Source organism: Hippopotamus amphibius, chromosome 16 (assembly GCF_030028045.1).
Source record: "Hippopotamus amphibius kiboko isolate mHipAmp2 chromosome 16, mHipAmp2.hap2, whole genome shotgun sequence".
Taxonomy (NCBI): Eukaryota; Metazoa; Chordata; class Mammalia; order Artiodactyla; family Hippopotamidae; genus Hippopotamus; species Hippopotamus amphibius.
This window is the reverse complement of record NC_080201.1, coordinates 1,168,114-1,193,525: the sequence shown is the minus strand read 5'-3', so window position 1 is coordinate 1,193,525 and position 25,412 is coordinate 1,168,114. Positions and strand designations below refer to the sequence as shown.

General features: G+C 66.3%; 1 protein-coding gene across 1 annotated transcript in view; it reads left to right on the top strand.

The window, feature by feature from the left end:
• Window positions 1-25,161, top strand: part of ZFPM1 (zinc finger protein, FOG family member 1) — a 67,385-nt gene extending 42,224 nt beyond the window's left edge. The window contains 7 exon segments of the mRNA XM_057712966.1: window positions 7,920-8,053; window positions 17,166-17,268; window positions 19,007-19,216; window positions 22,385-22,618; window positions 22,913-23,008; window positions 23,081-23,227; window positions 23,424-25,161. Of these exon segments, the coding sequence (XP_057568949.1) occupies window positions 7,920-8,053; window positions 17,166-17,268; window positions 19,007-19,216; window positions 22,385-22,618; window positions 22,913-23,008; window positions 23,081-23,227; window positions 23,424-25,099 (2,600 nt within the window). The 3' untranslated portion in view covers window positions 25,100-25,161.
• Window positions 25,162-25,412: the final 251 nt, after the last annotated feature.

The window sequence follows — 25,412 nt, the reverse complement described above, 5'->3', positions numbered from 1 at the left end:
ATGGACCCCACCTGTTTTTACCCCAAAGCTTTTCTAACCACATCCCCTTGACACTTTGTCCACATGAGTCACAGATGGGAGCCTGAATCTTGCCAGAGGCGCTGTGGTCACTGGTGACAGCCAGGGTTAGGATCAAGCTCCACCCCTTTTTGTTTCTTGATGTGGCATTCAGGCGTGGCCTGATCCAGGGGACACGCCAGCTGGTCAATGCCCCATGGCCCTGGGTCTCCTGGTCCTGCTGCATGGGCCTGTCTGCCTTCTTCCTGCCCTGGGGTGGGGGGACAGCTCAGAGAAAGACACCAAGCCTGTCAGCAGCCAGGGCGGGGGTCTCGCGCTGCCCGGCCCGGGAGACCAGCAGGTGGGAGGAGCCGCACGGCACCTGCGGACAGTGGGCTGCCCACCACGCACTTGACCTTGCCGGCCCCCCGGGGCACAGCCCCATGCCCTTCTCATGCCCCAGGACCCAGGTCTCCCTTGCCTGTCCCCAGCACCCCACCCCGGGCCTTGTTGCCCCAACTGTAAACAGGAATAAAAAACGGGCCAACATGGTGGGGCCCAGAAGTGGCGGTGCTCCAAGGAGCTGGTGGGAACCTGCCGTCCGCCCGGCGTCTCTTGTCAGGCCCGACGCAGCCTCCCGCCAGATCACAGGAGGGTCTCCCGTGAGCAGAGCTCAGTGTCCACGCGTGCCCTCCCAGCCCAGAGTCTCCGTGGCCACAGAGCAGAAGGGAAGGTGACCAGCCACGGGCCCCCACGGCCTCAGTGGTGCCCACCCCACACGGCCAGGCCCTCAGCTCCCATACCATCCAGGAGGTGGCCTTCTGGGCCTGCCCGTGGCCCTTGTTTGGTGTATCCACGTGGCTCTGTCCCTCCGTGGGCAGCAACCCCCCCAGCGTGCCAGGACCAGGGCACCCAGGCAGGCGGCCGGTGGTGGCTGCACCCGTGTCCTGCCACTGTGGCACTTGCCGTGGAGGTGAGGACGGTGGTCACGTGGCACCGCATCAGGGCCGCGGGAAGCCCCGTCCCCGCTGAGAGCGGGCGCTGGCGTCGTCTGTGTAGGGGTGGGGCCCCAGGCCCAGAGGGACTGAGAGCCTGGCCCGCGTCATTCGCGGACTGCCGCTTGCCCCAGCCAAGCCCCGCCAGCGGTCCGTGGTAACTGAGCACCCGCCGTGCCGGGCTCTGCCCTTCAGCCTTGCACCTGTTGTGTCATGTGACCTTGCAGCCACCTGGGAGGTGAGTGCTCGCTCCCCCACTTCACACAAGAGGCAGCCACGGGCAGGGAAGAACGCGCCCTGGTACGCACCCGGGCCCTGGGGTCTCGGGGCTGACGGGGGTCAGGCCTCATCCCCTGGCAGCTGGGTCACCAGGAGCCCCCACCCCTCACCTCCCAGGCACCTCCGCCTCAGAGGGGCAGGGCCAGCTGTGCTGCTGAGGCTGCAGGAGAACCATCAGACACCCACCCACCCACCCCTGCCCCCCGTCCCCTGCGTCTGTCTGTCTTCCCAGGGCCTCAGCGGCCACCGGTCAGGAGGGTCGAGGTGGAGGCAGGAGTAGGGCTGGACTTGAGAGCTGGTGGCTGTGGGCAGGTCCCACTGCCCTCAGTTGCAGACTGGGGGGTGCATCTGCAGTGGGAGGGGCTCACCCCACCCCACTGACCCCAACCGCCAAGTCTGCTGCGTGACCTTGAGGGAGATGCTCACCCTCTCTGGGCCTGGTTTCCATTTGGTCCAGGACATGTTGGACGCACACACTCGGGCTCACAGCCTCCCAGCTGGTCCCGCTCTGGGCCCAGGTCCTTGGAGACTTCTAGAACCCGCCGGGGCGGGGCCTGCTCACCCCTGGGGTTTTCTTCCTCTCCCTCTCCTTTTTCTGTCCCTTTTTTGTGACTTTTATCAAAGGCAAACAGCGTGATCCTGAGATAGGGCCACTCCCGACAAAGCCAGGGCCAGCCGGCCCCCAGGAGCCACAGGGCGGGGCTGGGCGGGAGCGATGAGGCTGATTAGATACGTGGGTGTTGGCAGTGACCCCAGGGTGGGCACCCACACGCCGATCCCAGAGCCCACCGTCCGGGGCGGGGGCTGCGGGGCGGCTGGCCTTTGGACCCTGGAGGCCACTGGTCATCAGCACAGCCCCCGGGAAGGAGGCGCCGGCTTGCAGCGCGCAGGAGGCAGCCCCGAGTTCAGCAGCGCTCCTGCAGACGACAGGGCTGCCCGATCAGAGCTGCAGCGCCGAGGCTCTGCGGGCCTGGGGCCTGGGGCGGCTGGGCTCGGTGGGCTCCGCGGCTGGCTGGTCGGGGTTGGAGCCCTGGATTCCGTGTCAGGGTGGAGCTCAGGTCTGGCGGGTTGACTGCAGCCCTTGCTGTGCAGAGCCCTGAGCAGGTCGTTCGAGCTCTCTGGGCGGCCCCTGTGGGAGGGGCAGGCAGATCAGAACCTCCTCACTGCTAGTTTTGCGTGTTATTGAAGGAGGCCACCAAGGGCTCCAGCGTGTGGGGTAGAGCCAGGTCTGAGGGCAGCTCTGTGCAGCCCTGCGGGGGCCCCAGGCCTCGGGACACCCAGGCGCCTGGGGAAGAAGCACAGGGCCGGCCGCACCGGCCGACCGTCTGTCTTTACTCTCGCGGCCGCCAGCCCAGCAGGTGAACCGAGGCTCAGCGAGAGTGGGCAGAAGCGGGACGCGGCCAGCTTGTCGACGCCAGACCCCAGCTCCCAGGATGGGGTCCTGAGCCTGGCCTGGGGCGGCGATGCCCGGCCCTGCGTCCTTTCCCTGGCCCCTCGGGATGCCATCGAAGGGTTCTGAGACCTAGATGTTTTGTTGTTTGGTTGGTTTGGGTTTTTTTTTTAATATCTTTATTTATTTATTGGCTAGGGTTTTCGTTGCAGCACGCGGGTTTTCTCTAGTTGTGCACGTGAGCTGGGGCTACTCTTGGTTGCGGTGCGCAGGCTTCTCAGTGCAGTGGCCTCTCTTGTTGCGGAGCACGGGTTCTAGGTGCACGGGCTTCAGTAGTTGCGACACATGGGCTCAGTAGTTGTGGCTCGCAGGCTCTAGAGCTCAGGCTCAGTCGTTGTGGCACATGGGCTTAGTTCCTCCGCGGCATGTGGGATCTTCCTGGACCAGGGCCCGAACCCGTGTCGCCTGCATTGGTTGGGCGGATTCCCAACCACTGAGCCACCAGGGAAGCCCCTACATAGATGTTTAAATCATATCAATCTGTAAAAGGTGAATTTTTTTCTTCTCGATCCTCACAGATGCTTGGGGTGAAGTTGAATCCCAGTGCAGCATGCTTGTTCTGGAAATAGCGTGTGTGGGTCGTTTGCCGGAATAAATTAGTCTTTGTTCCGACCCTGTGCCTGTAGTGGTGGCCTGACTGCTGTGGCGAGGTCCACCCAGGCAGCGCGAAGCCTGCCCCTTCCTCCAGAGGACGCCAGGCTGCGGATGGGGAAAGTGAAGGCGGCGCAGGAAGAGTCAGCCCTGAGGCAGGAGAGCAGGGGTTGGCCAGCTGCCCCCACCTCCCCTTCAGCAGCCTCTCCCCACGCACTTCTCTCTGTCGCCTCCTTCCTGTGCCCAGAAAGTCCCAGAAAAGGACGTCAAGGCCCTGGCTGTGAGCATGATGGGGCTCTGGTTCAAATCCTGCCTCCCAGCTGTGTACCTTGGGCCAGGGGCTTAACCTCTCTGAGCCGAAGTCTCCCCCTCTGTACACTGGGGGGAATAACTTCAGCGTGGCTGGGAGCAATCCCTGTGGATTTTGCCAAGCGCTTGGCTAAGGAGCGCTAAACAGAAGCCAGGAATTGTGTCAGGACTGGGAGTTCTCGGGGCAAATAGCATCACCCCCGGTGTCCGTTTATGGGGATGGAGGCCACGGTACGTAGGGCAGGGAGGATTCGACCAGCACCTCACTGGAGCTGGAGTCCTCTGTGCCCTGCTCTGGAGCTGGGAGGAGGAAACAGAGATAAGGGTCACAGGAGGCGGCCAGAGCGGAGGACACCTCCACCTGGAAGTCCACCGTGACTGGCCCACCGTTGGCGCTGCCGCCACCTGTGTTTCCTGGGAGCACTGAGGGCGGAGGCTGTGCCTCCCTCGGCTCTGCCCCAGGTACCCGCTGGGTTCCAATCCCACCTCCAGCCCGGGCTCGCGGTGTGGCTTGAGCACTCCTGGGCCTCCCTGGGCCCCAGGTTTCCTGTCAGTGTGGTTGGAAGCTGACCATCTCCACGGCCACCACTGTCTAGATCCTCTGGCTCTTTCAGGGGCTGTTTAAACATAGCTTTGTCTTCCTGTCTGTCCCTCTCCCGGCTGCTCCCGCCCCCAGCTCAGCGTCTCCTGCCCCTTCCTCGCTCATTCATACTTTCATTCATTCTCAGCCTTGAACTGAGCCCTCGCCAGGCACCCAGTCTGCCAGGAGTAGGTGGCTTCTCCCACTCCAACCCCAAAAATGTATTGGGATACATTTTTACTTCTGGTTGGGAGAGGGTCTCTGATAGGTGCTGACTGTGCTTGAACACCTGCCTGACTGTGCAAGGGGTTGGGCAGGAACTGGGAGCTGGAAATAGGTTACCTGAGTGGATGCTTGTTGAACATCACCAGAACCACCATGGACAGTTGCACAGGTTGTGCACTGCACAAGGGCACTGAATGAGCTGGGGCTGAGATGCAGCCGTGCTCCCCTCGTGGGGAGCTATGGCCCTGCGTCCACCTACATGTGGTTCCCTTTCTAATGCCCGGTCTCTTAGGGGCGGCCTCCCCTGGACCAGGGAAGTGGCTTCCGATGGCAACCATTGCCTGATCCTCAGCCTGCATCCCTCAGATCCCGGGCCTCGACCAGCCACCAGCAAGCCCTGAGTGGTGGGTTCTGCCCGTCGTGCGGAACGGCCGCCTTTATCGGGAGCCATTCTCTCTCTGGTGGCGCGTGATACCCAGGAGACAGAGCGGCTGCCACGGGGAGCACCGGCCACGCTGTTATCAGGGAGCCAGGGCTGCCAGCCCTGGGCTGCGATTAAGGGCCACGGCAGTTTGCCTGTGGTGCAGCGTGGGCGGGGGCTCACTGGCTCTGCCCCTTCAGGGGGCTACCAGGGCTCTGAGAGAGGGGCCTCAGGACCCCCCGGGAGCAGCAAGCCAGGGGTGGACAGGGAGTCTTGGGCTGCACCCCACCCCTCTCACCCACAGGGTGACCTGGGCCAGCCACCTCCGACCCCGCTGTGTCCCCGAGTCTGGGTGGGACTTGGCCCACACGTGAGAAAACTGAACTGATTCCCCGCTCCTCCTCCCCCCGGGAAGGGGGGTGCCGGCCTTGAGTGGACGGCACTGCCTCCTGCTGGCGTCCCCAGGCCTGACAAGCCAGGAGCAGGCCTGGACACTGGAAGGAAAGGATGTGGCAGCAAGGGAGGCGCGGCCCTTGTCCCTGGTTCATCTGTGGCCCCAGCACAGAGCTGAAGTCCAGAGAGGACGTGGGCCTCCCTGCTCTGGAGGCCCAAGTGTGGGCCGACCCCGTGGGGCTTAGACAGGTCTGGTTGTCAGGACGGGGATGGGCCGTGGCGTGGGGATTCTGGGTGATTCTGCCTTGACCGCGCTGCTGGGTGGGGGGACTGGGAGGGGCCGGCGGCACACTGCTCAGCCCACGGGGCGCCTCCCGCAGCCTCAGAAGTAGCACGTGGACCCGTCGGATGGCTGGGTGGACAATTTGGATGGACACATGAGTGCCCGGCAAACCCGCCTTCCGGCAGCCTCTTCCCCCACACGCCCATACCCCGGGACCAGAGGCCCAGATGCGCCGGGGACAGCAGGGACCAGCGCTCAGATCCTGGCATCCCACTGCCAGCTGTGTGGCCTCTCGGGGCTTCAGTTTCCTCATCTGTACGAGGGCAAGCTTCTGGGAGGGGGAGGGGGTGGCTCAAGGAGAGGGCCCACTTCACGGGGCCGTTTGGGCAGGAACGGGTGACTGTGTGCCGGCTGGCACCCTGCAGGCCCGGGGGAGGGGGACCATGGGCAGAGCCCTGGCCAGGACCCAGGCCTCCTGGGTGTGCGGGCAGAGGACACGGCCCCTCGTGGGCGGGCCACAAAGCAACAGGGCCGGCCTCTGCCCCCCTCCCCGCAGGGCCGATAAAGGGCACCGCCTCCTGGCCTCGTCCTGGTCCCCTGCCATCTTATCTGCCCTGGGGAAGACAAGGACCCAGTTAGAACGTTTTAGCCGGGCCTCCTGGCGTATTTACACGTTATCTGTGCCATTAGGCCGGCAGTTATCTGATAATCGGGCCCATTAAGGCCACAGGCTGCCGGATCAGGGATCCAGGAAGTAGGGCTGACAGGGCCCAGGCCAGGCCACGTGAGGCCTCTGCGGGCCCAGGCGGCCCAGGCGGCCACCGAGGCACAAGATGGCCCCGCCTTCCTGGGCAGAGGGCGTGTGGCCTGGGGGGACCGCCCTCTGAGGGTGTGGCCACCATCAGCCCTGGCCAGTGAGAACACTGAGGCTCGAGGGGCGGGTCACGTGCTAGGGGCGTGTCTCCCAGGCGGCCAGGTGGATTTGCACAAGCTTGGTGCCTTGAAACGTGGGAAGTCTACCCCCACAGCTCTGGAGCCAGGAGCCCCAGATCCAGGGGTAGGCGGGGCTGCGTTCTCACAGAGGCTCCAGGCGTGGCATCCCCCCGCCCCGCGGTATCCCGCCAGGCCCCACCCCCTTCATGTGGCTTCTTCCTGTGGCTCTTTTTCCTGTGTGTCCCTTATGAGGACGTCTGTCACTGGCTGCAGGGCCCAGCAGATAATCCAGCTGTCTCCCCTTGGGGTCCAATCTCAGTCACAGCTGCAAAGACCCCTTTTCCAAATAAGGGCACACATCCAGGTTGCGGGCGGAGGTGTCTTTTGGGGGCCACCATCCAGCCCAGCACACAGGTCGTGTGGGTCACGTGCCGAGGCCGGGCTGGACCTGGGAGCCCAGTGGCAGACCCTGTGTGACCCTAAGGTCACTCCCGTGAGAAGGCCTCTGGCGGGGCTCCCGACAGAGGCCCATCTGTCCACGCCGACGTAACAGAAGCCTCCTGGGGGCTGGCAGCAGGTGCCGCTACCCTGGCCGCGCCACGGGAGCCACGGCCACGGCCACGCGGCCCGGCAGAGTCTGGGGCTTGGCCCCGCCCACAGCACAGGTGGCCGCGGCCCGAGGGCCTCCGCCCCCCAGCCGGGTGACAGGCCGCTCGGACTCGGACAGGCAGCAGCTGACCAAGGGCCTCCTCACAGGAGTCAGGTCTGGATATTTCCAGACCGTGGGCAGGGGTCCTGCAGGGAGTGACGTCGGCGCCCCCGGGCGCAGCGTGGCTGTGCTGAAGGCCTCGGGGTGGGGGCAGGGGGTGGGGGACGCTTGGCCCAGGGCCTGGCTCCCCCGCCGGGCCCTGTGCTGAAATGCTGAGAGGATGGACTCGCTGGGTCCTCACCCCAAGCCCAGGAGGTGGGAGGTATGGGGTCCCTGGCTCACAGACGCGGACCCAAGGCCGGCACTTCCACAGCTGCCTGCACAGGCATGCTCTGCGGGTACCGGGGCTCAAGCCAATGGAAGTGGCCGGGAGGACCATGGGGGGGATGGGAGGCGGGTCTTGTCCCCGTCCTCAGCCTCTCTCCGTGCCCACCCCCACGTAAGGCAGGAGGGGTGACCTGGCTCCACGTGTGTGTGTGTCCTGGGCTGCACGAGGCACACGTGTCCCAACGCAGCAGCCGTGGTCCCCGCGCTCAGCTCCAGCTCAGGCACCCCTTGCTGTCCTGCCTCTAGAGCCTGCCGTGCCCTAGAAAAGGGTCTCGACGCAGGGGCTGGGCCTGGCCCCAGGACCTGGCAGCAGCCACCAGCCCCAGAACCTGGGCCAGGGCCACAGACCACCCCCCGTCCCAGCACTCAGCCCCCAGCGGCTCCTGAGGGGACTGGCTCCTCAAGCCTCTGACGTCTCTCCCCGCAGATGAGCTGGAGCTGGAGCTGCAGGACGGGCAGCGGTGCGTGCGGGCTCGGTGCAGCCTGGCCGAGGGCCTGTCCTGGGGCCCCTTCCGTGGAAGCATCCAGACCAGAGCCTCATCCCCCGGGCAGGCGGAACCGGTAAGGAGCCCCGAGCCCATGCAGCCGCAGCGGCCAGGACAGCGTCCAGCCCCGGGTACAGGCCCCTCAGCCCCCTGAGCCTGGCCTGGGCTAGACTGCAGCCCAGGAGCTCTTGCCACCACACGTGAAACGTGCCAGGAGATGCAGGCATGAGGTGCTGGGGCCAGGAGGGCAGAGAGGAGTTCACTTCCTGGAGCGCAAGGAGGGCTGCCTGGAGGAGGGGTTCTTTGAGCAGGCCGTTAATGGATGAGTAGAAGTTGGCCAGGCAGAGAAAGGGGAGGGCGGCCAAGGGGAGGAAGTGACAAGGACCCGAGTGGTGGGGCTGGGGAGGCGGCAGGCACTGCCCCAGGTGCCCCGTCCCCGGTGGTAAGCGAGGTGGTTTTCTGGACACGCGGGGGCAGCTGCAGCCGGGGGGGAGAGGTGCGTGGCGTTTCCGTGCCCTTGGGCGTGCTCGTGACCCCTGGGCTGCATCTGGCCCAGGGCTCAGCTGAGCTGCCTCCGTTTATGGCAAGTCGGTGTGGCATCCTCTTGCAGGGGATACAAATGCTCGTTTTAAAATATGTTTCAGTGAAGAAACGGTGTTGACATGTGGGAAGCGAGTGAGTAAGTGTGGGGCAGTGGAACGGGCATGTAGAGGGCGACGGGTACCGGGAGGGGCCGGTGCATGGTGAGAGGTCAGGAAGCACCTCCTCACCGTGGTGACACTTGCCTGCAAGGGCAGGCTGCACCCGGCTTGGTCCCCTCAAGCCCAGCTCAGGTGCCCCAAGTGTGCAGGCACAGCCATGGCCTGGGCCCTTCTGATTCCTAATGTGGCATTCAGGTGTGGCTGGATCCAGGGTACGCACTGCTGGCAGGTGCCCCATGGTGCTGGGCCTCGTGGGCCTCTGGTGGGCCTTCAGCACCAGTGGCAGGGCTGTGTGCCTGGGGGCTAAATGCTGCCCTAACAGCTCTAACCAGCTCCAACCCAGCAGAGCCCCCGTCTCTCTGCCGAGGAAACCGGGGCCCAGAAACGTGGCCGGCAGCAGGGCTGCGAGAGGGTCGTGGGCGGGACCCCCAGCGGCCACCACTGGACGGTGGCTTCGAGCCCTCACCCACTCCCATGTGCACTGAAGCCTGGGCTGCAGGTCACACAGCGTCAGAATCTCAGAACTGGAGCCTGGGCCTCAGGAGATCAGAGACGTCTCAGAGGAGGCCCCAGGGCCACCCACACCGCCCGTCCCAGCTGAGCTGCCAGGCTCAAAGGGTGGCGCTTGCCCAGCCCACGCAGCAAGGCGGTGGGAGGCTGGCCCAGGACCGAGGGCACCCACTTTCAAGGCTGGGCCGTCCCCGTGGCACAGGGCCCAGATCCTGGGGCCTCCTACCCTGTGGCCGTTTTTCCATGTGCTCCCAGGCAGGCCCCACCTCTCTCAGCTTCTTTCTCCTCAGCCTTTGGGACCTCGGGGGACACAGGGGAGCCCAGAAGGTCCTTGAAGGCCAAGCCGGCAGAGCCTGCAAGCTCCCCGCAGAGGAGAGGGCAGGCAGAGCGGCTGCTTGTCTGTGAAGCGGGGAAGCTGGCCTCCCAGGGCAGCCAAGGCAATTAAGCGCGATGATCCACACATGGTATTGACCACAGGGCGTAGCCAGCAGGCAGCGTGGCTCAGCAGGCAGCGTAGCCAGCAGCCCTGTGGGAGGGGTGACCCTCTTGTGCTGTGGTCCGAAGCAGGGAGGAGGCGGTGGGAGCTCCCGTGTGGATTTCAGCTCCTTGGAAGGAGCCAGATTCTGGCTCCACAGTGTGATCGATGCTGTCGTATTTACAGCAGTCCTTAGAGGCAGTGAGCTCCCCGTCACTGGAGGTATGCAAGCAGCAGTTGACTCTTGAGAGGGTAGGCTGTTGGGGGAGTTAATGGGAGCTCCGTGGCTCTTGTGTCTGAACTCTCAGAGTGTCAAGAAGAGCTGTAGGCGGTGAGGGGACAAAGGTGGAATGGCTGCGGACTGGGAACCTCGGTGTGTCCTGGGCAGGGCCCGCACCTCTCACCTCTGCTCCCTCCCTGGGGACAGTCAAGGCCTTCCGAGATGGGCAGGCTGTGCTCCAGACACTGCCCTGCACCCATCCTTGCAGCTTGGCCCGTCCTGGTCTCCAGCCCCCTTGAGGCGGGTGCTCCTGTTCGCATTTTCCAGGTGAGAAAACTGAGGCTCCAAGAGGTTAGGTAACTTGCCAAAGTCACCAGGACGAAATAGCAGAGGGAAAATGGCTGTTTTCCCAACTGCAGAAACCGCTGCAGGACGGGGCTGGGGGCTGGAGACACCACCCTAGCCCTGGGATCCCCACTGCACGCCCACCCCGGCCTCCCCTTCCCGCCTGCAGCCTCCTCTCAGGGGGGTTTGTCCTTCCTGGGCCCAGGCCACCGGTCCCTGGGGAGACTTGGCATGAGGTTGGAGAGAGAATGTCCAGGGAGTGCGCGCGCCGGAGAAGCTGGCCTTTGAGGCTGGTGCAGAGGAGCCCAGGGAGGAAGGAGCCCGCTTTTCCCTGCAGCTTTATCTCCTACAGAATTAAATCCCTGATTAACCCTTATCTCCCCAGCAGGCGCTATCTCTGCCTTGGCGCCGAGTGTCCAGACACGCGTACAAGATGATTGATTTCTTAAAGATACGCGTGCCTTTCCGATACTTCATTTATTGTCTAAATATTTTCGCTAACGTTTCAGCGGGCCGCTTATCGAGCTCCGCTGATGGGCCCCAGTCCTCTCCCCCACGTACCTCCCGCCCCAGATGGTCCCGTCACCCGCCAGGCAGTTTGTCTTCGCTGTTTGGCGAGGGAAGTGGGAGAGGGGCGACTCTGGGGTGTGGCAACCCTTTCCCGCTGGCCTCCTCAGGCACAGGCCTCTCGCAGGCTGGAGGGGAGGCAAGGAGGCTCCCGTCACAGTCCCCAGACACAGCGGGCATCTGGGGTGGGACCCCATAAAGGTCACAGTGTGCAGAGCTTCCAGGACTCGAAAGTCAGTTTTGGAACCAACTTGCTGTGAGACCTTAAGGTCTCTCAGGACTCAGCTGTGGCTCTACCCCTAGAAACCCAGGGCTTGGAGGCCCAGCAGTTCTACAACTTGTATTCAGGTGCAGAAGAAATGTTCAGGATGGATGGGTGGGTTGTGAATGGATGTGTAGATGGATAAATGGATGGTGGGTGGAGAATGGATGGATGGATGGATGGATGGACGGATGGACAGGTAAAAGATGGATGGATAGGTGGATGGTGGATGCCTGAGTAGATGGAGGATAGATGGGTGGGTGGATGGGTGGACGGGTGGACGGGTGGATGGTGGATGGGTGTGTGGACAGGTAGATGGCGGATAGATGGTAGAAGGTGGATGGAAGGATGGAAGGGTGGAAGGTGGATGGATGGGTGGAAGGTGGATGGATGGGTGGAAGGTGGATAGACAGGTAGATGGTAGATGGATGGGTGGATGGTAGATGGATGGTGGATGGATAGGTAGATGGTAGTTGGATGGGTGGATGGTAGATGGAGGTTGAATGCTGGATGGGCAGAAGGTGTATGGATGGGTGAGTGGTGGGTGGATGGGGAGAAGATGGATGGACAGGAAGATGGTGAATGGACATGTGTGGATGGTGGACAGAGGGGTGGATGGCAGACGGATGAGGAGAAGGTGGGTGGATGGGCAGGTGAGTGGATGTGTGGATAGATAAATGGTGGGTGGATGGGTAGTTGGTGGATAGGTGGACAGATTGATGGTAGTTGGACGGGTGGATGGTAGAGAGACAGGTGGCTGGTGGATTGCAGGGGATAGTGGATGGACGAGTAGAAGGTGGATGGCCAGGTGGATGGACAGGGAGAAGGCGAATGCATGGGTGTGTGACTGGGTGTGTGGATGGATAAGTTGATGATGGATGGGAGGGTGCATGGTGGATGGATGGATGGGTGAGTGGATGTGTGGATGGATAAATGGATGGCAGAAAGACAGGTAGAAGGTGGGTGGATGGTGGATGGACGAAGGATGGTTGTGGAGGGGCAGTTGAGTGGATATTGAATGGATAAATGAATGGTAGATGGACAGATAAATGGCGGATGGATGGGTTGATGGTAGGTGGATGGGTAGATGCTGGACACATGGATGATGGATGACCAGCTGGATGGATGGGTGGACAGTAGATGGATGCGTAGCAGGCGGGTGGATGGATGGATGGACGGGTAGACAGTAGATGGATGCGTGCAAGGTTGAATGCTGGATAGATGGATGGATGGTGGATGGATGTGGAGGAGAGATGGTGGATGGATGGGTGAATGGAAGGGTGAATGGACAATTAGAAGGTGGATGGATGGGTGAATGATGGGTAGATGGGTGGATAGATGGGTGGACAGGTAGATGGTAGATGGATGGGTGTGGTGGATGGACAGGTGGATTGTTGGAGGGTGGGTGAGTAGATGTGGGATGGATAAATGGATAGTGGATGGACGGATGAATGGTAGATGGATGGGGAGAAGATGGATGGGTGGGTGGGTAGTTTATTGTGGGTGGATACATGGATGGTGGCTTGATGGGTAGATGGAAGGGTGAATGGATAGGTGGATGCATGGATGGGTGAGTGAATGTGTGGATAGATAAATGCACAGCGGATAGATGGACAGAGGGTAGTTGGAAGCGGGGGTGGTGGATGGACTGGCGGATGGGTTGGTGGGTGAGTGGATACTGGATGGATAAATGGATGGGTAGATGGTGGATGGACGTGTGGATGGTGGATAGCGGGTGGAGGGAGGAGGGATGGTGGGTGGCGGGTGGATGCCAGATGAGTGGGTGAATGTGTTGATGGTGGATGGATGGATGGGTGGATGGATGGGTGGGTGGGTAGGTGGATATGTGGATGGAGGGATGGATGGTAGATGGACAGGTACATAGTGGATACATGGGTGATGGATATACAGGTGGATGGTGAATGGATGGGTGGATGGTAGATGGACACGTAGCAGGTGGATAGAGGGGTGGATGGGCAGGTAGATGGCGGATGGACAGGTGGATGAGTGGATGTGTGCATGGATAAAGAATGGCGGATGGATGGCTAGATGACTGCATGGATGGATGGACAGATGGAAGGTGAAGGAACTGGTGTATAGTGGATTGACGGGTTGGTGGATGGTGGATGGACAGGTAGCATGTTGATGGGTGGTGGACGGATGGGTAGAAGGTGGATGGTGAATGGACAGATAGATGTTGGGTGGATGGATGGGTGGATGAACAAATGGGCCCACACTCGCTGGGCCCTTGTGTCCAGTTGTCCTCCCGTGGCTCACCTACTTTAGCCACGAGGCCACTGTGACATCCGTGAGAGCTGGAGGTACCCCCTGGATGGCAAGCAGGGCAGCAGGTCTGTGCAGAAAGCCCCTGCCCGTGAGGCTGATGTGGGACCATCTGGGCCGAGCTGTCCGCTGGCCCCACACAGATGGGGCTGGGCCCTTGGGGCAGCACGGGCTCTGAGCGGCCCCCAACATGGGAGCCCCTCCCAAGGCTGTTGTCAGCGGTCATTGCCTGGCAGAGCCAAACTCACAGCAGGATGAGCCCTGGCCAGAGGGTGGTGGGGCTGCAGCCGGCCTGGTGCCGTCCTGGTGAGGCCCCTCTCCCGCTGGCCGTGATGGGGGATAATTCCCAAGGAAGATGCTCGGCCCCGGCATGGCGTGCGACGGGTCTCTCTTTACCGGTCGGGGCCATGCTGTGAGCCTCCCGTGTCGTGCTTCTGGCCTGAAGAACCGTCTGAGCGGCCCATGGCGGTGGGGGGGCCAAGGGCGGAAAGCCGTCGCCTCTGGCGAGGGTGAGTGGGACGCAGGCGGGGGCTTCTCAGGGCGCGCTGGCAGAGAGAGAGGGTGCGGCCGGGCCAGAGCCCACCCCAGGCGCGTCCCAGCCCTGACCTCCCGCGAACCTGCCCACCGTGCCCTGCGGAGGCGGCATGCAGGCTGTCTGGCCCCCGCCTCCCCTCGCCACCGCTTCCCACGGTGCACGGCTGGTTTGGGAACAGCCTCAGATGCGGCTGTCACCGCGGATGCGGTCGAGATAGGGTTTCTGATGGTTGTCGGCGGGCACGGAACCCAGACACTGACCTCTTTGTTGGGGGAACCAGGAGGGTTCTCAGATGCACCCAGAGCACGCGGAGTGGCTGCGTGCTGCCCGGGGCCGGGTGAGGCAGCCTGGAGTCGGGAGGGAGGGAGGGGCTGACCCTCAGGGTGCAGGCAGGGTGGGGTCCAAGCTTGCTGACCCCAGACCCGGCAGTGAGCCTGGGGGCGCCCGCGGAGGAGAGGCGGCCGGCGGCACGCGCGTCTCTGATCGTTTTGGCAGACGCGCCAGGTTCGCCCCCCACTGCCCAAGGGCAGGGCCGGGAAGGGGCTGCCCCCGCCCCGTGCCTTCCGCCACCACAGAAAAGGGCTTCTGTTCCAGGGCTGCTCGGAATTTGGGGAGGAAAAGTAATGGGGCAGCCCTGTGCTGCGTCGGCCCCTCCATGGGGGGAGCAGAGACTGAAGTCTGTCCTTGCCCCCCAAGGCTGGGCGGCCTCCTGGGTCGGGGGGGGGGCGGGCTGCAGCCCCAGCACATGGTGGGCTCCGGCTGCCCGGGACGGGGTGCATCGCCGGCTCAGGACTGGCCTGTGCGCGCCGCCCCCGGGGACGGGGCAGGCTGGGCGGGGTCGTGGGGTCCCGGCTCTGGCACCCCTAGGGTCCCGGCGTGGGCGGGGAGTCTGCGGGTGCTGGGCTCAGCCTTCCGCATTTAAGTGGGGGCCCGGCCCCCCCAAGTGTAAGGGCCAAGGGAGGGTGAAGGGCCCGTCTCCCTCCTGGGGGCTGCGCGCGGGGTGCGGGGTGCAAGCCCCCTCCAGGGCCACCCTCACGGGCGCCCGCTCCCCACAGGAGGCAGAGGGCCGCCGGGGACACAGCGCTGCCGTCTCCGCTGCGCTGGGACGGGCGTGGAAAGCTCGGGGGTTCTGCAGCGTCAGCAGAACCGCGCGGGCGCTTTTATCACGCGGCAAACACGCGCTCCCGGTGGCGATAAGCAGTAGACCGGCCGGGAGGCTGTCAGTCTCAGGTTGAGGGTTTAGAAATACTGGGACGAATAATTAGATTTCATACCGTTACCGCTGCACCCACCGGAGGATCAGGCAGATTAATTTTTCTCCCTCCTCCAACTCATGAATATTCATTAGAGACTCAGGGAGGCCCCGGCCTCCACCTCTCTGCGAGCAGCTGGCCCAGGTCAGGGTAGCTGGGCCGCGGGTTCCGCTTTGGGCCCAGCCTCTCCCCAGCTATGGGCGGCAGAAACCTTTGCAGCCGTCCGTGAAAGCAGGCTTCTTGGTGGAGATGCTTGCCCCCAGTTGGTATCTTGTGGTTGCTGCTCTGGTGGCCCAGTGGACACCAGCCGCCTGGGTCCAAAGGCACAGCCCCTGCCCGCGGTGTCCTACCGGCCGAAGGGCAAGGAGAAGGGCGGTGGGCTCCTGTTTGTCCTGTGTGTGCCACGTGCCAGGCTGCACTGTCCCAAGGGAGGGCTTCACGTGGGCTGTGACTTCCCCAGGGGAGACAGAGTCACAGAGAGGCGTGACCCGCCCCCAGAGCCGGTGGCAGCACAGGGACGGTCGAGGGAGCCTGTGGGCTCAGGGCATCGCCGTTTGCAGAGGTGCTGAGGCCCAGGGAGGGTGGGCACGACGCTGCCTATTCTCCACTCCACTGTCCCATGACTGAGCCGTGGGACTGGTCTGCCAGCCGGGATGCCCGGGTCCACCGCAGGATGGGGACGCAGAGGAGAACAGAGAGGCTGCTGCAGGTCGAGGGGTGGTACCCTGCCCAAGGCCATAGTCAGGGAGTCTGGACTGGACCTGATGCCCAGCTCTGGCCCACATGGTCCCTGGAGGCAAAGCCCAGTAAAGCTGTGGGCTTGGACTAGGCAGGGAGGTGTCCAAAAACCTGTCAGAGGACCCCCATGCGTCACTTGCCCCAGCCATCCCACCACGGTAGCATCCTGGCCGACTGACACGTGTGCCTCTGGGGTGCAGAAACCTGCCCGTCCGGGTGTCCGCGAGTGACACTGGTCCTCCAGTTAGAGGTCCTGATACGCAGTGTGAGTGAAAAGCTTTTATTTGCAAAAAAACAAAATACTCAGACACGAATGTGCTGTGCTTTCCACACTGCGCCCAGTGGCTGAGCTTGGGGACTCCCCCAGGGAGAGGAGCCGTCCAGAACTTGTCCAGCCCTGGGGCTGTGGCCTGAAGGGCAGCCGTGGTCACCCTAACCTCCTGGGGCCAAGCAGGGTCAGAGTCTGTACCTCATCCCCTCCGTGTGGCCAGGGCCAGCCCCCTCCCAGCACCAGGCCGTGTTGGGACAGGGGCCGTGTGTTTCCTCTGCTGCCTGCGGGCGGGGGAGGGGGTACTCCGGAAACCCGGCCACCCCTCTACAGGCCACGGGAAGCCCCGAGGCAGGACGGAGCTCAGAGCTCTTCCCTTGCGGGCGGCGCAAAGGCCCGGCTTGCAGACCAGGCCGCCAGGGAGAGCACGGCCAGGCAAGGTGGTGCGGGCATGAGCTGCCGCTCCTGCTCCTGTGAGGTGGGAGGAGGGCACTGCCTGGTTCCCGGGTGGCCGCAAGGCAGGCGTCGAGGGGCTGACCGCCGTCTGGAGCGGTGGGAAGGCCCGGTGCTGAGGCAGCCTTGGCCCCAGGATGGACTGGACCGAGGTGGGCCTGCGGGCTCTGCAGCTGGGCGGGAGGACAGGTCGGCCCCTCTGGGGAGATGCCATCCCCCCCAGGCCAGTCCCGGAGTTCCCTCGGGGGGCCTGTGGGGGAGGGGCCCGTGCCCGGTCCAGCGGCCCACCGGGGAGGGGCAGCGAGGAGCCAGCAGAGATCCAGGCGTGCCTCCCCCCGTGCCGCTCACTGGCCGTGCCACCTTGGGCAAGTTGCTTGACCTCTCTGGGGCTGTTTCCAAGGGTAGCCAGCGCCTGGCCCACGGGAGGCACCGGCTCCCTGCGGCGCGTCTATCACCAGCCTGGACGGGACACCCACGGGGCAGACGCGCGGGCGTCCCGCCACGGGCCCCGCCAGCCTCTCTCCTGCTGTGTCCGAGGGCACGCCTGAGTCCCCGCCTGCCCCCCTTCCCGCCCCCAGAGCCCGGCCCTGACCCTGCTGCTGGAGGACAAGGCCTGCTGGCTCAGGACGCTGCCCCGGGCCCTGACCGAGGCCGAAGCCAACGCGGAGATCTACCGGAAGGGTTGGTATCCTGGCGCTTCCCTCACGGCCTTCCGGAGGGCGGGGGTCGCGGCGGTCCCTGGGCCTGTCCTTAAAGGGAAACCAGCAGGCTCGTGCCGGGCCGACAGCTGGCCACCCCTCCCCCGTTCATGCTGGTCCAGGGCTGGACAGGTGTCTGCTCCAGGGGGGGCCGAGAGCAGGCCCAGGCCAGGACTGCCCTGGGGGCCTCTGGGAGACCACCAGGGTGGCCGAGGAACCAGGCCAGGCGGGCCCACCGGGGGTGCCAGCTGCACCAGGGCCCTGTGTGGCCTGGCTCCCTCCAGGAGCGGTCAGGAGGGCCGTACCCAGACCCAACCCTGGGGCCCAGGACAGGTCCCCTCACCTTCTAGGACCTCTGTTTCGTGAGGCCGAGGAAAGCTCTGGCCCCCACACCCCTCCTGCGTCCCAGCACCGCCCAGGAGTGGCCCTGGGCAGGAGGAGGAAGAGCAGGCCAGGGTCCTCACCATCCTCCCCTTCCATGTCCTGCCTGCCCTGGGTGGAGGAGAGCACGGCACGGCCTTCCCAGCCGTCAGGGCAGGGGGACCCACCCGCTCCCACAGCCATTACAGATGAGGCAGCTCAGGTCTCAGGGAAGGATGTGGGGACAGACACAGGATAACTTCTACTTCTACACCTAAGCGAGAGCCGTCCACCACAGCATGGCCACCTGGGAGGGCCACGTGCCCACTGACCACGGCAAACCCACCTTCTCCCCCTGCAGGGGCTCCACGCTGGTAGAACATTCTGGGGGCTTCACCCTCCCCTCCTGCGCACACCGGACAAAATGTCCTGTGGGCATCCTTGTTTCAGGACCCAGGCCGCTGGAGGCAGGCAGGGGCCGCGCTGGCCTGCTCCTCTGACACCTGCCCTAGCCCTCCGCACCTGGGCACCTCTGGGGCACAACGGGATCAGACAGGGGTTGAGGTCAGCATCTGGGGGCCTGAGCTTTCCATCTGCCCTGCCACTGACCCCGTGGACCTGGCTCGCATGGCACCTGTGTCCCTGGCTCCCCCTCCGTAGTGGATGGGACCCTGGCCCCTCCTCCCGCTGGGGGTGCTCCAAGGACCCAGAGAACAGCTAGAAAACACTGGAGGGCCCGGGCTGGCAGCAGGTGACCAGCAGGGGGTTTGCGCGCCTGGCCAGGACGTGGCCCAGTCAGCACTGCCTGGCCCACGCCCACTGCCGGCCTGGTCAGCAGGGCTCACCTGCCCAGGCAGTGCTGATGCTGGCCTGGTCCTGCGGGCCTGCGCCTCTCCGGGAAGGTTCCTGGCGCCTCTGTGCCGGACGCTGGAGGTGGACAGACCTGCAGGCAGCTCGGCCTGGGTCCTGTTGGCCGAGGCTGCCCCCTGCAGGCCACCAAGTGAACGGCCGTGCTGGCTGAGTTGTGAGGAGCTGGGAGGCCACCAGCCTTCCCAGCCACTCAGCTCCTCTCCTGGAAAAGGGCCCTCCCGCTGAGATGGGCCCAGGCAGGGAGGCCCGGGAGCGGGCAGACCCAGGGGACCACGCCGTGACCCCCAAGGAGGCAGGGGCACCACGGAGACCAGCTGGCCACAACGGCAGACCCGGGGTGTGGCCTCTCCTCCCCCAGCCTGCGCGACTGGCTGCGAAGCCTCCGTGTCCAAGATGGGGCAGTGCGGAGGGGCCCTGGGGGTCTCTGCAGAGGCGTGGCCGTGGTGGCCGGGCGCTGCCGGCGCCCCATCACGGATGCCCTCTCCCCGCAGATGAAGCCCTCTGGTGCAGGCTCACCAGGCCGGTGGCCGCGGGCGGACAGCTTAGCGTGCTCCTCGCAGCTGAGCCCCGCGGCGCCCCCAGCCGCCCTGTGAAGGAGGAGCCGGCGGAGCCCGAGGGCCCAGCGCCCTCCCACACCGACATCCAGCTCCTGCCCCAGCAGGCGGGCATGGCGTCCATCCTCGCGACCGCGGTCATCAACAGTGAGTAACCCCGCCCCGGGGCTGCCGGCGGTGCCCAGCTCAGGATCTGCAAAGGCCGGGCACCGCTGGGACCTGAGCGGGGGAGGGCGTGCGCCCCACAGGGGCGCGTGGGGCTCCAGGCTGCAGCCGGCGCAGGGGGGGCGCGTGGCGAGCCCGCACATGCTGACGGGCAGCCCCACAGCCTCCCCGGGGGCCCTGCAGCAGAGCGGGCTCCTCACGTGCGTGTCTGACACACACCCCGTGGGGTCTAAGGCCCTTCTAGGCCACCAGTTGGAGAGGCCCCACAGGTTTGGGGGGGGGGTGTCTGATGTCTGCACGGGGGGGGGGGGGGGGGGTGCCGGCAGCAGCCCTGCCCTCGCCCACTAGGCGTTGGTACCACCCCCACCTCCCAGTTGTGACGGACACAGCCAAGTGTCCCCTGGGGCAAAGCCACCCGTGAGAAGAGCTGGGGTGGAGGGGCCGTGTTTGTCACTCCCTCCTCCCCACGAGTGGCAGAGGGTCTGAGAAGCGGACGGGATTCACGTATTCCTCCAATCCTTGACCTCCACACCGAACCGAGCGGTCGAGGCACTGGGGTCACCAAGGTGGGGGCACCTGCCTGCCCTGCGGGCACCACCACTCCAAGTGCCGGGGCAGTTGGTCGCGGGCACACCCACGAAGGAGGGAAAGCGGTGACGTGGGCAGAGGCCTGGGGGCTCGGGAGACCCGCGCTCCAGGGAGAGCAGCTAGCAGACAGCCCAGGCCCCGCGAGACGGCCGCCATGGCCAGAGCAAGACTCCAGGGTGGTCCTGGGCGAGGGCTGGGGTTCCTTCTCAGGGAAATGCCCCCAGCAGAGGGCTTTCGGGCAGCACTGAGTTCTAAAATTGCATGGCCGATAGGTGGAAACTGTAGGGTTGCAAAATTGGGAGAAAAGTGACCTTCCTAAGCAGGTCGAAGGTGGTGATGGCTTGAAGCAGGTGCCTGAAGCAGGCAGAGGCACTGAGGCGGAGGCCAGAGGGCCACTGGAGCCAGCAGGGCCTGCTGGGGAGAGGTAGCTGCGTGAGGCCCGGGCTTGGGCGTGGCTGTGGGGGTGGACGAGGTCCATCCCATCACGGGCAGGGAGCCAGGGAGGAGGGCCCACTCTGAGCAGCCTGACCCGAGACGCCTGCTGAGCGCTAAGTGGAGCCCAGGGGGGCGACTGGCGGACACTGCCGGGGCTCAGGGTGCAGTCCGAGCGCTAGAGCTCCGGGCAGGACGAGGCCCCAGGGAGAGAGGATCTGCAGACACTGGAGCCGGGGGTCTGCTGCGTCCTGGCTGTGTGTGGACCAAGGGCAGTGACCGCTGGACCGGGCAGCATGGAGGTCACCGTGACCCAAACAGTTGCAGCCAAGTGAGGGGGGTGGCACCAGAGGGAGTGGGGACAAGCACGGGGGGGAGCCCGTCCCCAGAGCCCACACGGAGGAACGGGGCCAGCCGGGCAAGGCCGCTGCCCCAGGGAGAACGGGCTCCTGCAGCGGGGGTCTCGTCGGAGCGTCGAGGTTTCAGGAAAAAAGGGTGCCGGGTGGAAGGGCGTCTGAGGCCAGGATGGCCACCCACCAGGGGAGGGAAGGGCGTCCACCGCCCAGGGGGCCGCCTCCCCGTCTCTGGGGTGGGGGTGGGGGGCTGCAGGGAGCCCCGGGCGCTGGAGGGCTTCCTCTCGGGCCGGCCCAGGTGCAGCCGCTCTGGGCCTCCACTTCCCTCCCCTTGGGTCTCACACTTCATCTGCGAGGCACGGTGTGCTAGCCGTCGTTCACGCCAACCCCACGTGGGCCTCTCCCACTGGTGGTCTAGCAGGGCCTCAAGAACCCCAGCCCTATAGTCAATGAGACCCGCTTTAATTCTTGAGACTCCACCCCTCTGGGCCTCAGTTTTCTCAGCTGTGAAAGGAATAAAGCTAATACCAGTCTTGAGGCATCTGTGCAAGTTACCTGGGCTGCATCCACCCAGGACTTGACCCGAGATCAGCCCCTGGGTCCGTGGGGCCATGACCGTCCTCGTGACGTTTCAGGGCTGGAGCTCACCCGGGCCTCCCAGGCTCCCAGTCCCCTTCCTGTGCCACAGCCCGCAGCACAGTCCCCAGCGCTGACCCTGCAGATAGAAACAGAAGCCCACCACTGGCCCCTCAGATCCAGAACCCAGCTCAAGGCCTCAGCTGAGAGAGAAGAGAGCTGCCTTAAGGCCCCCAAATAAAAGGAAACCTGAAAACCAGAAATAATACAGCAGGGAGATTTGGGCTGGAAAAACCGCAGGCACGGGGCCATAACGGGTTGCCGCCTCCCCCTAAAGTCCTTAAAGGAAGCAGAGGTGGAAACCTGCCACCCACCTCACCCACCCCCCGCCCCCGTGGGGAGGCAGACCGCCTCTTCAGGAACTGCCAGCCAGCGGGGTGAGAGACACATCCTAACCTGCAGACGTTGAAACCCCCAAAAGGGGTCCCAGGCCCTTGCATTCCACATCAAGGTCAAGGTTAAGACACAGACCAAGGCCTCCCCCTGCCCTGGGTTCAGCCAGGGGTGGCTGGCCAAGGAGCAGGAGCAGAAACAGAACGTCCCTTAACATTCCGAGACGCAGAGGGCTGCTGCAGCACCCATCAGAGAAACCTGCCCCCAGTCCAGACTCCCATAAGCCAGACAGGTGAGGCCACCCCCAGGGGAGACGGGGGAGCTCAGCAAGCTCTGCCCAGGACGCGCGGAGCCGGCAGGGGTGTGGGGCTGGGGCACCGGGAGGCTCTGCGTCCTCCCAGCCCCGGGCCTCAGCCCTCTGCCCACCCCGAGCCACGCTCACCTCTCGCCCGGCTGCCCCAGCGCCTGGGGACCGTGCACCCGGCCACCCACACGCCTGTCTCCTCCACCTCCACGGGCACCGCGCCCACGCCCCGTCGCCCACACCACGTCACACAGTCAGGTCACGGCCCCCAGCCTGCGCCCCCCGCGGGCGCCCCCACGGGTCCCCACGGCGCCCTGCGGACCCACAGAGAGGGGACACCCGAGGAGGCACAGCAGTGAAGGGGGCCGGCCCCGTCACACGCCGAGCTGCAGGACACGGCCCTCGTGCCGCACAGGGCCCACCCACAGCCTGCCCCGGGTGGTACGTGGCCCGCACCGCGGCTGGGGCGCCCCCCTCAGGCTGCGCCCGCCTCTCCCCCCACAGAGGACGTCTTCCCCTGCAAGGACTGCGGCATCTGGTACCGCAGCGAGCGGAACCTGCAAGCCCACCTCCTCTACTACTGCGCCAGCCGCCAGGGCACCGGCTCCCCCGCCGTGGCCGCCCCCGACGAGAAGCCCAAGGAGACCTACCCCAACGAGCGGGTGTGCCCCTTCCCCCAGTGTCGCAAAAGCTGCCCCAGCGCCAGCTCCCTGGAAATCCACATGCGCAGCCACAGCGGTGAGCGCCCCGGGAACAGCGAGTGCCCCGCCCCCCCCCCCCCCAGCCACACATGCTCCCCGCACCTGTCCTGGGGTTGCACGTCGGCCACGGATGTGCCCACATGGTCATCCCACCACACCACTCACCTCCCACGGGGGCCCCAGGGCACATGGCCCGCCTGCAACCCTTTGGGTGGTCAGCTGGGGACTGAGCGCCCGCCGGGGTCCCGGGAGGCAGAGCTTCGGTGCCCTCCACACGTGCCCGCGCCGCGGTCCTCCGCCAGCCCGCCCCTCACTGGGCCCTGTGTTCCAGGAGAGCGCCCCTTCGTGTGTCTCATCTGCCTGTCCGCCTTCACCACCAAGGCCAACTGCGAGCGGCACCTCAAGGTGCACACAGACACGCTGACGGGTGAGCGCGGCCGGGAGGGGGCGGCGGGGGGGCCCCGCCACGGGCAGCGCCCTGACCACGGCCCGCCGGCAGGTGTGTGCCACAGCTGCGGCTTCATCTCCACCACAAGGGACATCCTCTACAGCCACCTGGTGACCAACCACATGGTCTGCCAGCCGGGCTCCAAGGCTGAGATCTACTCGCCAGGGGCCGGGCACCCCACTGCCAAGCTCCCCGCAGGTGAGCCCGCGGGGGCCCCGAGGACTGACGGGGAAGGGGGAGGCAGGCTCATCCACGGGGCGGGGGGGCTTCGGCGTCGGCCCTCCACAGTCTCTGCCCCGCCCAGCTCTCCCTTCCTGCCCTCCCCTTCCTTCAGGTCTGGCCCAGGCAGGTCCTGCTCCAGCCCTGAAGTGTGGCCCCTGGGGTCTCCCCGCAGACGGCCTGGCCAGCTTCCAGCAGCACGCGGCGCCACACGGCCCCCTGGCCTCTGCCGACCCGGGCCTGGCGCCCTCCCCGTCGCCGGGACCGGACAGGAAGGTCCTAGCCGAGGCCACCAACGGAGAGACCAGAGCGGGCGCCCAGAATGGGGGCGGCGGCGAGCCCCCGGCGACCCCCAGGAGCATCAAGGCGGAGGAGCCCGAGGCGGAGCCAGGGCCGCCGGCCCCGTCGCGGACGCCGTCCCCGCCCAGCCCCGGCCCCGTGCGCGTGAAGGCGGAGCTGTCCAGCCCCACGCCCGGCTCCAGCCCGGGGCCCGGCGCGCGCTTCCTGCCGCAGGCGCCCGCGCCGCCGCCGCCGCCGGCCTCCGAGATTCTGGCCAAGATGTCCGAGCTGGTGCACGGCCGGCTGCGGGCGGGCGCGGGGGCGCCGGCCGGCCTCTTCGCGGGGGCCCCCCCGGGCGCCACGTGCTTCGAGTGCGACATCACCTTCAGCAACCTCAGCAACTTCTACGTGCACAAGCGCCTCTACTGCTCCGGCCGCCGCGCGCCCGACGACGCGCCGCCCGCCCGCCGGCCCAGGGCGGCCCCCGCCCCGCCGCGCGCGCCGCCCGCCGAGGCCGACGCGCCGCGCTCGCCGCCGGGCCCCGGGGCGCGCGGGGAGGAGGCGGCCGGCGCCGCCACGCCCGAGGCCCAGGCCCAGGCCCAGGCCGACGCGGGCGGCCGCGGCAGCGAGGGCAGCCCGAGCCCGAGCCCGGGCAGCGGGGCGGACGAGGACGACGACCCCCGCCGGACGCTGTGCGAGGCCTGCAACATCCGCTTCAGCCGCCGCGAGACCTACACGGTGCACAAGCGCTACTACTGCGCCTCCCGCCACGACCCGCCGCCGCGCCGGCCCGCGCCCGCCGGGGCCCCCGGGACCCCCGCGCCCGCCGCGCCGCCGCCGGCGCGCACGCGCAGACGCCGCCGGCTCTACGAGCTGCGCGCGGCCGGCCCCGCCCCCGCGCCGGCCGGCCCCGCCCCCGCGCCCCCGCCCGCGGCCGGCCCCGCCCCCACGCCGCCCGCGTCGCCGGCGCCGCGGCCCGGAAGCGCAGGCGGAGGCGGAAGCGCGGGCGGGGACGGCGCGGACCCGGCCGAGGGCCCCATCGACCTGAGCAAGAAGCCGCGGCGGCAGCCCCCGCGCGCCGCGCCCGGCCTGGCCGCCCTGGCCGACTACCACGAGTGCACGGCCTGCCGCGTGAGCTTCCACAGCCTCGACGCCTACCTGGCGCACAAGAAGTTCTCGTGCCCCGCCGCGCCCCGCCGCGCGCGCGCCGCCCCCGAGGACGCGCCCGCCGTGGTCTGCCCCTACTGCCCGCCCAACGGCCTGGTGCGCGGCGACCTCATGGAGCACTTCCGCCGGGCGCACGGCCCGCCGCCGGCCCGGCCCCCCGCCGAGGCCCGGACGCCCTCGCCCGCCGCGCCCCGCGACGGCCTCGACGGCCGGGACCCGCGCGAGCCGCGCGCCGGCAGCCCCCGGCCCGGCCCGCCGCCCTCGGACCCGGGCGCGCCGGCCCCCGCGGCCAGCGGCGGCCACAGGTTCTGCCGCCTGTGCAACATCCGCTTCAGCAGCCTGTCCACCTTCATCGCCCACAAGAAGTACTACTGCTCCTCGCACGCGGCCGAGCACGTGAAGTGACCGCCGGCGGGGGCCCGGGCCCGGCGCGCCCGCACCTGGGCACTTAATAAAGGAGTTGGGTGTGCGGAGCGCCGTTGTCTGAGCGGGGGCCCCGCGGGGCGGGCGGGCGGGACCCCGGGGACGCACGGCCACCCGCAGGCCGGAGCCGCACGCCGACCCCCGGAGCTCGGCCGCACCCTGGGTGGGGGCTGACGGCGCTGCTCGGGGCCTCCTTGGGGCACGGGGAGAGCAGGCGCTGCCCCTCGGGGTCCACCGCTGCGGCCCTGTGCCGCCGGGTGACGTACAGAACGTCGTCTCCAGTGCACCTGGCAGC